Source organism: Seriola dumerili, unplaced genomic scaffold (genome assembly GCF_002260705.1).
Source record: "Seriola dumerili isolate Sdu_G_001 unplaced genomic scaffold, Sdu_1.0 BDQW01000319.1, whole genome shotgun sequence".
NCBI classification, from domain to species: Eukaryota; Metazoa; Chordata; class Actinopteri; order Carangiformes; family Carangidae; genus Seriola; species Seriola dumerili.
In genome coordinates, this window is record NW_019174574.1 from 3,254,259 (window position 1) to 3,268,850 (window position 14,592).

General features: G+C 42.3%; 1 protein-coding gene across 1 annotated transcript in view; it reads right to left on the bottom strand.

The window, feature by feature from the left end:
- The window catches only part of patj (PATJ, crumbs cell polarity complex component), a 120,968-nt gene that overhangs the window by 98,811 nt on the left and 7,565 nt on the right, over window positions 1-14,592 (bottom strand). The window contains exons 4-11 of the mRNA XM_022759034.1: window positions 14,110-14,307; window positions 13,789-13,928; window positions 12,836-13,004; window positions 5,036-5,164; window positions 2,506-2,772; window positions 2,184-2,286; window positions 1,413-1,501; window positions 904-1,033 (exon numbers count right to left, since the gene is read on the bottom strand). Coding sequence (XP_022614755.1) covers window positions 904-1,033; window positions 1,413-1,501; window positions 2,184-2,286; window positions 2,506-2,772; window positions 5,036-5,164; window positions 12,836-13,004; window positions 13,789-13,928; window positions 14,110-14,307 — 1,225 coding nt within the window. The remainder of the gene's footprint in view (window positions 1-903; window positions 1,034-1,412; window positions 1,502-2,183; window positions 2,287-2,505; window positions 2,773-5,035; window positions 5,165-12,835; window positions 13,005-13,788; window positions 13,929-14,109; window positions 14,308-14,592) is intronic.

Sequence of the window (14,592 nt, forward strand, 5' to 3'; positions counted from 1 at the left end):
TTTTTTCACTGTTTAATTTTAAATCTTTTTTTAATCTTTTAATCACACAAACGATCATGAAACAGTCGATATACTGTGAACGACTTTCCATGTTAAAATCTCTGAATCATCCTTTTCCTTTATCTATAACAGTAATAATAAAGATGAACTCAGTATTATAATTAATTAATTTACTGATTTTCGTCATAGATCTGAGGAGCTCCTCGTTCTGTGCAACCTGTTGCATTATGGGATTAAAGGGTCCATCAACATCACAGTGAAGAGAGTCAGCAGTCAGGATGTTGGTATTTCAAGATGAACTGTGTTTGGTCATTTATCACCATGATGGCCATGTGGCTCTAAGAAGGACAAAGACATTCAGTTGATCTGCAGCTCCAACACTTCAGCTCAATCTTGAGTAGCGACTGGGTTTTCTCTTGGGGCCGAGAGTGGATGTGTTCTGAGCCACAAACCTCCAGGTTCACCGTGCTGCAATTAGTTTGTGGTAATTTTACTGTCTGTTTATTGGGACCGTATCCACCACTACAGCACAATATGCTCTGAACTGACACCTGCTCTGTTAGTACCTCATCTTCAGGCCTCGTCTTAAATTCTCTTATCTTTTAAAGATTTTTTTTCTGTGTTTTGTCTTTATTTGATGGTTAACAGTGAAGAACAGGCAACACTGGGGGGTAGATGGTGAGACGGGTATGACATGCAACAAAGGTCCCAGGTCGGACTATGACTGGGGGACCTCAGTACAATTCTTGTTTCACTGTGATCGAACTTTAAATGTAAAACACAGTAAAAACTAACATTTAGCGCAAATTCTCCTTGTGTCTGTTTCTCTCTGTACCTACTCAGAAACCTCAGTCAGTCACTGTTCAGATTCGACATTGTAGGGTTCATGACTGATTGACTGACCTTTATCCAGGGATCTCTCCAGGACTCTGGGTTTCTTCCTGACCACAGTGAGGACCACGGTCTGACCCGTCTGTTTCATCACCTCCAGCACCTCCTGATTGGTCATACCGTGAAGACTGAAGCCGTCCAACTGTTGAGACGGAGAGAAGGACAGAGAGAGAGACAGGGAGGGAGGGAGAAAGAGAGAGGAAGAGACAAATAATAGCAAGCAACATAAAGAAAGGGGAGACGAAGAGAAGAAACAACAGGGGAAAGATAGAAGACAGATGTCACAGGTTGGACTGTAATTTATCTACATTTAAAGTTAGTGACATGGTTTATGAAATGTGCAGTGAAAGTTTAAAAAGAAGTTTGTAAATTTTGTAACAGTAAATGTTGGATGTAGGAGAAAAGGCTTTTTTTTTAAAATCAGGTTTAAGACGGAGAAATGCAGACGTCCAGCTGGGTCAAAGGTAACACACACACACGTGCGCACGCGCACACACACACACACATACACACACACTTACAGCTATCAGTCGGTCGTGGACTCGGATGTTTCCGCTGTGATCTGCAGCGCTGCCTGGTACTACATGTTTCACAAACACACCTACTGCATCTGAACAGGACAAGAGACAAAGACACAGTGACAGACAGAAAGAGAGGGAGAGAGAGAGAGATGGATATTGGATATTGGATATTGCAATGATGAGTTCTGGGACCCTGAAGATGAATAGATTATCACTGTCACTCATATTAAACTTTTCAAAACAAACTAACAAAAATAACAAGAACAGGCTGTGAAGGAATAATTATGGAATAATTTCTATAATTTCCTTAACATCCTCTTCTAAACAACAAAAGCACTGAAAAATATAATAGCTTTTCTCAGTAAAAGCCCTAAAGCTGCTTCAAAATAAACAGTACAGAGAAGCTTTGCAGCTGTTTCACAGTAAAAGCCAAGTAGCAAAACCCTCTACAGGTTGCTTGAGGCTTTTACTGTGAAGTAAACAGAGATGTGTTTGAGGTAGAGTTGAAGGATTATTGCCAATCATTTTTTGCCCCTGAAAAGTTTAAGTTGGGAGTTGTAAATGTGTGGTTAACAGTGTTTCCTGTGTATTTCTAATGATGTGTTTGAATGTGCTTTCCTGACCAATCTTGGCTGGTCAGAAAGTTTTCTATGTTCTTAGTTTCAGTTTCCTGTGGGTTTAACTGCGTTTTCATTGTTTGAGTGAATGAGTCTTCATCAGTGTTTCTTCCTCTCCTGACTTGGCTGGTCAGGAAGTTTTCTTTGTCTTTACCTTGGCTGGTCAGAGGGTTGTAGCCGATGATGGAGATGCCGAGGCTCTGTCCGTCCTTCTTGGTCAGAGGAACCTCGTGGATCTCATATCCCTCCAAGTTGGGCTGAAATACACACACAAACAGAGAGGACATGTTTCAGCTGAGACTGTCCCGCCTCCAGAGCCAGCAGCACATGAGTGACACTTTCATCTTCTCCAGTGAAGATACAGAGACTCTCAGTGTCATGAGTCTGTTTGTTTTTTCTCTTAATGATTTAAAACCTTTAAACTGTTTTTTCTGATGCTGTAATGACGACTGTATGAAGGTCACTCTGATGCTCACCGTCTTGCTGAGCCGGCGCTTGGGGCCCACGTCAGGGCGGAGGGGCAGTTCAGGGGGTCGGGGAGGTAAGGAGGAGACCGGGGCAGAATTTGGAGGAGGTGGGGGAGGCGGACCTGTCGACCTCTGACCTTGGGGATCCCTGGCGATCAGCATGGTCACGTGACTCCCGCACCCCTGCAGCACCTTGACGACCTGGTCGCTGTTGAGGCCGCTGGTGGGCGTCGCCCCAATGCGAAGGATGTGGTCGCCTGTGCGGAGACGCCCATCCTGATTGAAGGAGAAGAGGAAATCGGAAGGTTAACAACAGTTTGAGCAGCTGTAGGTAAATGTGTATTCACTTTGTTTCACTTCAAAAATCAACACTATGTCATTAACCCAGAGGTGCCCTAACTCTTTACTTCACATCAGTTTCCTGTGTTCCTGGATCGGCCAGGAAGAGAACCAGAGAGCCAGGATGACATTTAAAACAAACCTTTATAGCTAGTTTTATTTAGTGCAGTGAGTTTCTGTTTTCCCAAATCCCACATTTATAACACAATTATATTCACACACTTCTACAAACTTTAAAGTAAAATCTTCAAGTGCAAATTCTCAAATAAGAAGAGAAATATTTCCTGAAGTTTAACCTGATAAACTTTTTCTTTGTCACCTTTCATTCTCTAAAAAGAAAATAGGGTTAAAATAAAGTTCAAACAGAAAAGTGAACACAACAATTATCAGGTGTCTGCACTGATTTCTCATTTCTCTTCACTGTTTTTTTTTTAATTTACTGCTGCAAATAAAACAGCTGAATGAGTTTAACAGGATTTTGTCGTTTTACTGACGCAATTTGAGTTTTGGAAATATACATTATACTGAATTTACCATTAAGCACGGTAACTCCATCCTCCTTAAAATTTATTTCAAGCTTTTAGAAGATTTGTTATCATTTGACAACTGAGTTTTATCTTATGATTTAGGGTAATTTAAACAACATTTTTACAGCAAACTGAATTTGATTGTCAACTACAAGAAAATTACTCCAGTCAGTATTTGACACATACTGCAGCAAAGTAAAAAAAAAAAGGAGAGTAAAGATAAAACGATATCGAAAAGAAAAGAAGAGATAGAAAACAGGGTAAAAGAAGAAATGGAAGAGTGGAACGAGATGGAGGAGAGATGAGAGGAAAAGGTGAGAGGAAGAAGAATAAGAGGAGGATGAGAAAAGAATGAGAGAGGGATGAAGAGAGCAGGAGAGGAGGAGGAGGGAAACAAGCTTCTGTATCTGTTCATCAGAGATGTGCAGAGGCTCAAGCTTCAAGTTTTGTATCTGCACAAAGTGACAGGAAGTGTGTTGAAAGACCGGAGTCAAAGCTTTTCCCTCGTCTCTGCAGAGAAATTCATCTTGTCCAATTAATCTAATTGATCTGATTAATGCTCTTACAAAGTGATGATTCCTCCTTCAGTTCTCCTGCAGCTGCCTGTTGTCTGCTCTAATGTACTGCTCCTGTTTTAACTGTTATTTATCCAGGAAACATCCACTGGGCTGATTTCTGCTTCCACAGCTCAGGTTTCAGCTGATTCACTGAGGAAGCCCGGGCTGTGGGACCTTGCTCAAGGGCCCCAGATGTGAAGGGAAAGCAGGGACCAAATCAGCGTGCCGAGTTCAGAGACAGTGCAAAAATTTTTAAAACCTCCATCAGTTTTAAATTCGTTCCTCCTTAAATTTCTCTGAAAATGTGAACATGAATAATAACCACTGTACTGAGATCTTAATTACACACCACTGTTTGAGCAGAGAGGCTGAAACTCCACTAAAGGCTCAGTATTTAAAAGTAAAATCACTTCATTTCAATCAGTGGGTGAAGTAACGTAGAGCTCAAATGAAAACCAGCTGTGTTGACCTACTACAAACTGTCTGGACAGTGAGGACCTTTAAGACGAGAGCTGCAGAGTCCAAAATGGAGGAAGCTATTTATATTTTATATCACCTTGTTCTGCTTAAGTACAAACTGGGCTTCTTGTTGATTTTTGAAGTCAAAACAAGTGAATCCAGCACGAGCAGCAAACACACGTTAGAGCTCTGTTACTTTTTATTTCATAAACTTAAAAAATATTTAAAAAATTAAACAGCAATTGTGGCATGTGTTTGGGTCCCCTACCATGTCAGTGGGGGGGTGGGGGTTACTACATACCCCCACCCGATTTCTGACTATTCTATCACATGATGCCCAACAGTATGGATGGAGCTTCAGCTTTGAAAACAACAGAAAAATGGACTAGAAACACAGCTGCTGTCAGGGTGTCTAAATATGATATGATTAAAGGTCAAAGTTCAAGATGAAGGTTTAAATTACACATTAACACTTATTCTTCCAATTTATGTTGTTATATGAAACAGATTCTGTTTCTGTGGCTTTAATATTTTTTGTCATTGGTTCAGTTTCAGGGTTTAACAGACAACAATCACCAGTTGAAACAGCAGAAAACAAGTTAATGTTATTATTCTGTTATATTTTGATATAAATTTCATCAGCTGAGTCTGACTTACCTTATCAGCCACACTGTTTGGGATGAGGGTCCGGACCACCACCCCAGTCGTCTTCCCTCCCACAATGCCGAAGCCCAAACCGGATCCATCGTTCAACAGTTCGATCTCCTCCACGTGACCCCACTGATCCTGCAGCAGAGGACGGAGGACACAGATTTATCAATGTTTGAGAGTGTCAAGCAGAAGAATTAACACAATATAGTCTCAACAATGATAAGCAGGTATTTATAAAGCGCTCCTGTGTTTTATTTCAAGTGTTGATCCATAAGAACATATATTTGTGGTTTTAAAAACCAAGAACCATCTCAATGTAGTTTTACATCTCCTCTCTCAGGCTTCTCCCTGGAGCTCTAGTAACAACAGGTTTGTGATCCAATCAGAAGAGAGGAGGCTCTGATCCTCTCTTCTGATTGGCTGACGGTTTTCCAGTCTGGTCCAGGTGCACGGGGCTTGTGGCACGGCTGAGGGCAGTGACTGCTTTGTTGTGACATCACAAAGTTCCAGAAGTCCTGGCGGCTGGTTTTAAGGCTCAGTTTCTGAATACAGGCTGTGTGCATTTCTCTGTGGGTGAGGCTTTGATACTTTCACAGTATTAATATATATATTATATATATTATATATGTATGTTTTGTAACTATTACACAATAAAACTTTTTTGTCTTATATTTTGGTCAAGGTATGGACAGACATTGGTAACTGTTTGACATTCAAGACAACATTTAAAAAACAACTTGCTGAAAGTTAATAAGCTGCATTTCAGGAATCAAAATTAATTTGATTGAAAGTATTTTCCTTCAGTCAGAGCGAAGCAGAATGAGTTGATTCAGCTTTTTCTTTTGGCAGATCAATGCAGATCAAACCAGCATAATTTAAAACTGCTCTAATTATTTTTATTTCATTGTGCTGGTAGCAGAGCAGCAGACTCACTGAGCTGCCGACTATCTGTCCTGAGGTGAAAGGTCGTTAAAGTGAACCTCAGCAGGTAATTACCAGCTGAGAGCATTTCCTCCTACTCCTGATACCAGCTGCTGATCAATGAAAGGCTGCAGCACAAACCTGCTAACACACACACACACACACACACACACAGACACACACAGGCTGTCTTTATGAAGTAGCTGTAATCAGAGGTGGCTCTGCTCTCTTATTACAGCTCTGATCTGATAGAGGAGGTCTCTCTCTGTCTAATGAAACAAACCTCCTCCTCAGCTGATCGCAGGACGCTGCAGGAGGCTGCTTGCCTGATAAAGTCAGATCACACTCAGAGTGGTGAATGCTTCGCTCTGCAGCAGAAGTTCAGTCTTTCCACAGTAGAGGCTCCGTCACTGCACACAGTCTGTGGAAGTAAATGTGCTGAGCTTCTTCAGCGTCTGTGGAAACTATACCGAGCCTCCATTTACTCTTCTCACAGCTCTGTGTGTGTCTTTTTGTGGTGAAAATATTAAAGACAGTTAATCGAGGCTATATTAAAATCAATACTCAAGTGTAATAAGTTTCACCTCAGCTCTCTGTAGAGTTTATAGCAACATAAACGTGTTATGGATCAAGTGTGATCCCTGTGTATTAGTTTGACCCCTGGATGATTGGTTAGCCTCAGGCTACAGCGTTAGCTGCTAGCATACTGCCTGAGAAATGAAGTGAACACAGAGGGAAGTAGAGAGGCAGAGTTTACTTGGTAAACATGAAGTTTATGTCGAAGGAGCCACTGGTCCAGTTTCTCTGACTTCACCTCAGACTGAAATGTTTCTGTGCTTTTGATCAAGTCAATATAAATAAAAAAAATAGAGGCAACAGCCTTTGTGATTGTGGTGTTGTGATGTGGATGGAGTCATGTGTAAGTTAGGAAGTGGAGTGACACACCAGCGTTGTGTGACATGTGTCAAAACATCCAAACCAATTATTTTCTATGGAAATCTGCAAACTTCAAGCTTTAAAAACTCCCCTCACATTAATCCAGGTGACATCACTGAGGACATGTCCATCTTTTTCCAGAGTCTGTGCGCTCCAGACTCTGACCTCAGATCATTGTAATGGAGAGGAATTTCACTCACATCTGTGAACTGACATGCCTCATGGTGAGAGGAGGTCGAGTGGGTCAGGTCTGTTTGGAAGTTTCTCTATGTTGTATGATCATTTTCTTCATGTCGACAATCTGTCTATAATGTCGTGCTGATCGTCTGTTCTGTAAATCTACATCTGTTTCCTGTCTATGCGTCCTGGGAGAGGGATCCCTCCTCTGTAACTCTTCCTGTATGTGCTATATGTTGTACAGATTGTAAAGCAGCCTGAGACACATTTGAGATTTGTGATATTGGGCCATTTATGAAAAACTGACTTATGTATGTGTTGTTTCTATTTGAGCATGTACCTGATTAACTTAGATGCAAGTCTGACTCAACCTTGATGTTACGACTGAGGGGGCTGGGTAATGTGACTTTAATTTAAAATGCTAAAATGGCTGAGGGGAGTTCACAGAAAAGTTTACCAACTTCATCCAGATAAGTTCTGCTTAAGTTCATTTCCTGAGTGGAGGCAGTTTTAAAGGCCCCTTCAGGTTTCTTTAATCACACAATCTGTTATTTTTTATCCCTGTTCTTTCTGCTTTTCATCATTTTTAGGAGAGCCATAAATTAACAGTAAACTCCTCCGACACACTGTCCTAATCGATGCTGGGATAATATTCACTAAATAGACAAAAGCTATAAAATCATATCTGACGGGCTGATTTATACCTGTCTTTATGAGACACTTTACAGTGACGAGTTTCCTGTCAGTGCTGGACTTATTCCAGCAGAAATGAGAGCTGAGACGTTTGACGCCAGGACGACACATCAGCTGTGACGGCGGGTCAGAGTCGCCTGAATCTGCCCAGCAGAGGAGTCTTGGCTTGGGGAGACGGATAGTTAGCCAGGCCGGGCGAGCAGCAATAAAACCCCATCCAGAGTTGTGTTTTTTATGCCCTGGGCTCCATTAAACGTGACCTCGATAGAAACGGGACATGAATAAAACAAAAGCAGGAGGATCGCAGGCCTGGTATGCAGGACGTGGCCCTGATCCAACGAGCCGGGAGGAGGAGGAGGGTAACAAACAAGAGGGACAGTGTAATTCTGTGCGATAATGACCCAACAATAGAGCAGGGCAGAATCATTACGGCTGCAGCTAACCTGTGATCCCCTGCTCATATTAACAGTCCAGACCTGCTCTGGTCTGTCACCGCATCGTTTTTCTTACTGAAATCTTTTCTTTTGTTGTTTAAATGTCAACATCCTCTCATGTATTCAGGCCAATGGCTCAGGCATACATTAGCTTTTCTCTGATCCGGCTCATCTATACTGTTTGTTCCCAACTCTGCTGTACAACGAAGCCCCAGAGCTCCATCACAGGAGTGGTACGTCTTCACCGGCACCACCTGTCAAGTTCCAAACATTTTCATGTAAATGGATTTTGTACAAAACTTTTTACTCATTGAAAATGTTTAAATATGTTATTAATCCATTAGAATCTGATTATAAAAAGGCATTAATTTAAGATGTTGGATTTAAAAGACAGTTATCTATTATTGTTTCCAATACCCACAATGCTTGGCAGTTTGGGAAACTCTGGTTTAATTGAATCTTCATTTCCTTCCCTCTCTATCTTCCAAACACACCTCAGGTGAACTCCTCAGTATGACCTCTGACCTTTCACTTCAGTTAGGATGGAGCCGATGGAGTGAGTTTCTTAGTGACGTCACTGTCTCTTTATCTGTGCCTCCCCCGTGTTCACTCCCCCCTCCCACACTGCTGGGCTTTGACTCCCCCGTCATGTCGACATTCATTGATCGCGGCTCCTCTCAGACTTAAATACATATTGTCAGGAGCGATGCTGCAAGTGGAGCACTAACTTGATTTCCTATAGGCTTTAAGGTCATAAAAATCATCTGAGTCAATGTCAGCAGACTTACGGCTTGTCATAAACAGGAGGTCTCACTCTGATACAGAGGCGTGGCCTCAAAGTGACCTCCAGCTGTGATTGATGCCCTCTCAGCACTGCTTGTTTTGAGTGACAGCCAAGCTGCTGGATGATGTGTGTGTGTGTGTGTGTGTGTGTGTGTGTGTGTGGCTGAACAGACAGTAGGGATAAAGCTGATTTCAGCGATGCTCCTCTCCACTGCTGCTGGTTTAGGATCAGGCCTATAATAATAATAAAAATAATTTCATACTGAGCAAATGTGCAAACTGTGACTGAAATTAAGGAGTCGACTTCAACTTTCAGTCAAGTTTTGTTACACAATGAGAAAAGCTGACATTTAGTTTTGAAGCTCAACATGTGTCAAATAATGATGTTAAATAATGTTTGGAGTCACAGGAAAATGATAACAGCAAAGACCCTGACCTTGATAGAATGGTTGAATGTACCACGGACGACATTAACTTCTGTATGGACACTGTAATACCAGCAAGAACTGTACACTGCTTCCCAAACAACAAACCCTGGATCACCAGTAACATCAAGACCCTCCTCAAGCAGAAAGAGGAGGCCTTCAGGGATGGAGACAGGGAGAAGCTCAGGTGTGAGCAACATGAGCTGAAGAGGAGATTAAAGCAGGAGAAGGAGGACTACAAAATTAAAGTAGAGAGGAAGCTGCAGCACAACAACACCAGAGAGGTGTGGAAGGGGATGAGGACCATCACTGGCTATAAAGAGAAGAACAGCCAGGCAACATCAGGTGATGTGGACAAGGCCAATGAGTTCAACCTGTTCTACAACAGGTGTGACACAGCCTCCCCTGTTCTCTCTCCCACTGCTTCAGCTGCAGCTTCTCCTACAGCATCTCCTCCACAACCTGATACTGCAGCTGCAACTCCCTCCACATTGGGGTCAAGTCTCCTGTCCTTTACAGTGTAGGAGGTGAGGGTGGAGCTCAAGAGGCTACGTCATGGAGAGGCAACAGGCCCTGATGGTGTGTGTCCGAGGCTGTTAAAGGACTGTGGAGCCCAGCTGGCTGAGCCTGTCCAGAGGATCTTTAACTTAAGCCTTCAAACAGGGAGGGTCCTGATCCAGTAGAAAACATTATGTCTTGTTCCTGTACCTAAAGTAGGGCGACCGGCTGAGATAAATGACTACAGACCCTCACCCCTCACATCACACATCATGAAGACCCTGGAGCAGCTGCTTCTCCACCTTCTGAGGCCACAGGTTGAACATGCACTAGACCCCCTACACCACCTACAAAGAACACATTGGAGTGGATGATGCCGTCCTTTACACGCTCCACCAGCCCATTCTTACTTGGATGAGCCAGGTGGTTACATGAGGATTATGTTCTTTGATTTCTCAAGTGCATTTAACACAATCCAACCCCCCCATCCTTAAAGACAAGCTGGAAAGGATGGGATTGGATCCCTGCTTCACGTCCTGGATTGTGGATTACCTGACAAGATGACCACAGTACGTCAGGCTGGGTAACTGTGTCTCAGGGACAGTGATGAGCAGCACTGGGGCTCCACAGGGAACTGTTCTGGCTCCGTTCCTGTTCACCCTGTATACGGCCGACTTTAAATACAACTCTGAGTCCTGCCACATCCAGAAATACTCGGATGACACAGCTATTGTGGTGCGTATCAGGAACGGGCAGGAAGAGGATCAGGGATCTGACGATGGCCTTCAGTGAAAGGAGTGACAAGAACTGCCTCCTTCTGAACACCTCCAAGACCAAGGAGATGGTCATGGACTTTGGGAGGTCTAGGCCCACCCTTCAGCCAATCTACATTCAAGGGAAGGACATTGAGGTGGTGCACACTTATAAATACCTAGGTGTGCACCTGGACAGTAAATTGGACTGGTTCCTGAACACAGATGCCATCTACCTGAAGGGGCAGAGCCGGCTCTTTTTACTCAGGAGGCTCAGGTCCTTTGACGTCTGCAGTGAAATGCTGCACATGTTTTATCAGTCAGTGGTGGCCAGTGTATCTTTCATGCTGCAGGCTGCTGGGGCAGCAGCATGTCCGACATGAACACAAGGAGACTGGACAAGCTGGTCAAAAAGGCTGGGTCTGTGCTTGGCAGGAGTCTGGACTCACTCAGGACTGTTGTGGAGAGACGCATGCAATGTAAGGTGGAGGCCATCTTGGACAATACCAACCATCCTCTCCACAACATTCTGGCAGGACAGAGAAGCAGCTACAGCTGCAGCAAACGTCTCATCTCACTGCGCTGCAGAACAGAGAGGTTCAGGAGATCCTTTGTTCCCACTGCCATCAGGCTATACAACACCTCAGCCAAAGGAAGTGGACTAATCTAATTATTATTGTTTATTTATTATCAACTGTTATCATTATTATTATTAATATTATTATAAATGAGCTAATGGACATTGAATGACTTGAATTTCCCCTAGGGGATTAATAAAGTATCTATCTAGCTATCTATCTAAATGTAAGTCAGGGAACAGAGTTTGAACTTATCATTTTACAGACATCAAATGATTGACGTTGTTTTTTTGTTTTTTGTTTTTTTCTGGAAGCAAAAAATGTAAAACCTATTGATTTCATGATCCTCACTTGTTTTCCTGTTTCTCTCAAACAACTGACACTAAAACTTCAGTATCAGGCATGTAGCTCCCATCTGGAGCTGTGCTGCTGCTAACACAGCTGAGTACACTAACAGCTGAGTAAGCTAACTTACTAGAGATCTGAAAAGTTGGTACAGAGTTTCTCAACCTAGGAGTCTGGACCCATGTGAGGTCACTTGAGAAGAAGATGAGGTTGTGGTAATGTTTCTATAGATCAATATAAAATATGATTTTTAATTTAAAATGTGTTCAGTGTTATTGGGAATCTTTCTTTCTTTCTTTCTTTCTTTCTTTCTTTCTTTCTTTCTGTCTTTCTAATATGGATATCAATCTTATGTCTACATTAGCCTAACTTAACATAAAGACTGACAGCTGAGAGAAAGAGATGCAACGACTGGTCAATTAATCAATCATCAGAAAAATAATCTATTTATCTATAGCAACTATTTTGATAATCAATTCATTGTTTAAGTCCAAAAAATAGCTGTTTTCAGCGACCATCACCACCACATACTCCATGTTCAGTGGCAAAGAAAACCTACAAACATCAAATTAAAAAAAATAGCTCCATCATGTTTGTTTCAAATACTGCCAATGTTAATATTTCAGTATAAATGATATGTAGCCGCCTCTTCACAGTAAAACTCAAATGTGAATTCATCTCTTATCTGTGAGTGAACCTGAAGGAACCACAATGCAAAATAAGGCTGAAACAAACAATTATCTACTCACCTGACGATTCTTTTTTAGATTAATTGATTAATTGTTTAATGAACGAAACCTCCAAAAAAAAAGCTGAAAGTTACAATTTCAAATGTTGTGTTTTGTTCCAAACCTGCAGAAAATCAGTTCACTGTGAACCAGAAAACATTCTGATTTTTTTTCCATAAGTTTTGCTTGAAAAATAACTGAAATGATTCCTCATTATCCAATCAGGTGCCATGTCCATTGTCTAATTGGATAATCAGCTAATCATTTCAGCTCGAATGCTGTTCACTTACAGGTCTGTTGAAGCCTTTACATTTTTTTTTTCCAGAAATTAGAAAAATACAAATTAAAGCTGTAAAAATGATCCAGATTCTGTGTCTCTGCTTCTGAAGTTCACTGTGCTCAGGTTGAAGATGAAAATTTTACAAGTATTTGAATAGCTGAACTCTCCTTCTTATTTTTGGTGAGTTAATGTTTTTATCTGTGCTTGTCTTCACTATTGCAGTGTAGTCTTTTGTGGTGAATATCAGACTTCTCACCGTGATGACGGGTGACGCTGCGTTGGGTGGGCGGTCCCTCGCCACCACCAGCTCCACCATTTCTCCAGGCTGCTGCAGGAGGGTGAGGGCCTGCTGCTGGCTGATCCCCGGCTCCAGAGGACTACCGTTTATCACCACGATCTGGTCCCGCTCCTGGAGACGCCCATCCCTGCAAACACAACCCAACATCAGTCTCAACTTCTCGATGAGATGATACAGAACTAATTCTTTGGCAGATTCTTTCAACACAATGACTGATTTTACAGTTAGCAGCCAGTTGGTTAGCTTTTACCATGTATTATTCAATGTGTTGGGAGGCTAAAATCGAATCATCTAGTTATATACAGTCTCCATTAAATGGTAAAATAAATACATACACTGTTCCACCGTTTAGATTTTATGTTTCTTTTACTTCAAAAGCTGCAATAACTGATGCTGTTGCCCGCTTGTTGTTAGTGAACACAACACTGACACATGATCACCTTCAAGTTATAGAGTAGAAATGTTGAACTTGTGATATTCTAAGTTCCTCACTTTTACTCACTCCTTTCCCTTTAAACACTGTTTTCACCTTGTCATTTCATACACTGTTATTATGAAAATATCTACTATAGCTGCTTTAAGTACAGATTAAAGAACAATACTGTATCTGTGTCTGCACGCAGCTCATTCAGGATAAATCCTCTGTACTTTATATTACTGCTGCCCATGTTAAATAATTAAATAACTTATGTTTATAATGTGCTTTTTACGTTAATTTCATTGCTTTTTAATGAGGTCAGATCTTAACTTGGTGAGTAAATGTTTTTATTATTACTATTTATTTATTTCTTATTCAATAAAAAAAGACTAATGCACTAATGCTGCTGAGATCTCTGCGTCTCTTTGATCACATGATGACCTCCTGCTCATCTTCAATGTAGGAAACAAACATATTATTTAATCAGTTGAACCTGTGTGCGATGCCTCCAGGCTGGATGTGTTTGACGAAGACTCCCTGACTGCTGCTTCCTGCAGGATTCAGACCGACCACGCTGAAGCCCAGACCACCAGAGAATGGCCGAGTCAGACTGACCAACTCCGTGTGACGGCCCTGTGCGCGCACACACACACACGCATACACACACACACACAATGTTTATATTTATGCTGTGGTTTGTCTGTGTTTATATGCATGCAGGGCAGGGCGTTCTGCAGGGGAGTGGGGGTGTGTGTGTGGGGGTGTGTGTGTGTGTGTGTGTGTGTGTGTGTGTGTGTGTCATGGCTCCACCCACCTTGGCGGCGGTGAGGATCCACTTCTGGAGGAGGTCAGTCTGATCGATGGGCGGAGACGAGCCATTGGTCAGGATAGAGGAGGAGGCAGACAGGGTGGGCGGGGCCGAGCTGCTGGCGGGATTAACAGCGCTCATGATCAGCTGACCCTTTTTGGAGAAGCTGAACTCACTGCAGGCATCAGGAGGCATACTGCTCAACTACAGAGAGGGGAGGTGGAAGAGGGTGAGGAGGAGGAGGAGGAGGAGTGGGGTGAGGAGGGAGAGGCTGTCAGATAGGAGGTGATACATGTTTTGCAGAGTTGGCTTGGAGCAGGAGTGTTAGAAAACACAGAAGAACAGTGTGTGAAGCTGTTTGACTGAACTTTATATAAAACTGTAACTGAGCTCAACCTCTATATGTTTTACTATTTACTTATAGTATTATTCTTATTCTTTGATGTAAATAATACTTTCTCAGACTGTGTATTGTGTAACAGTCTTTGT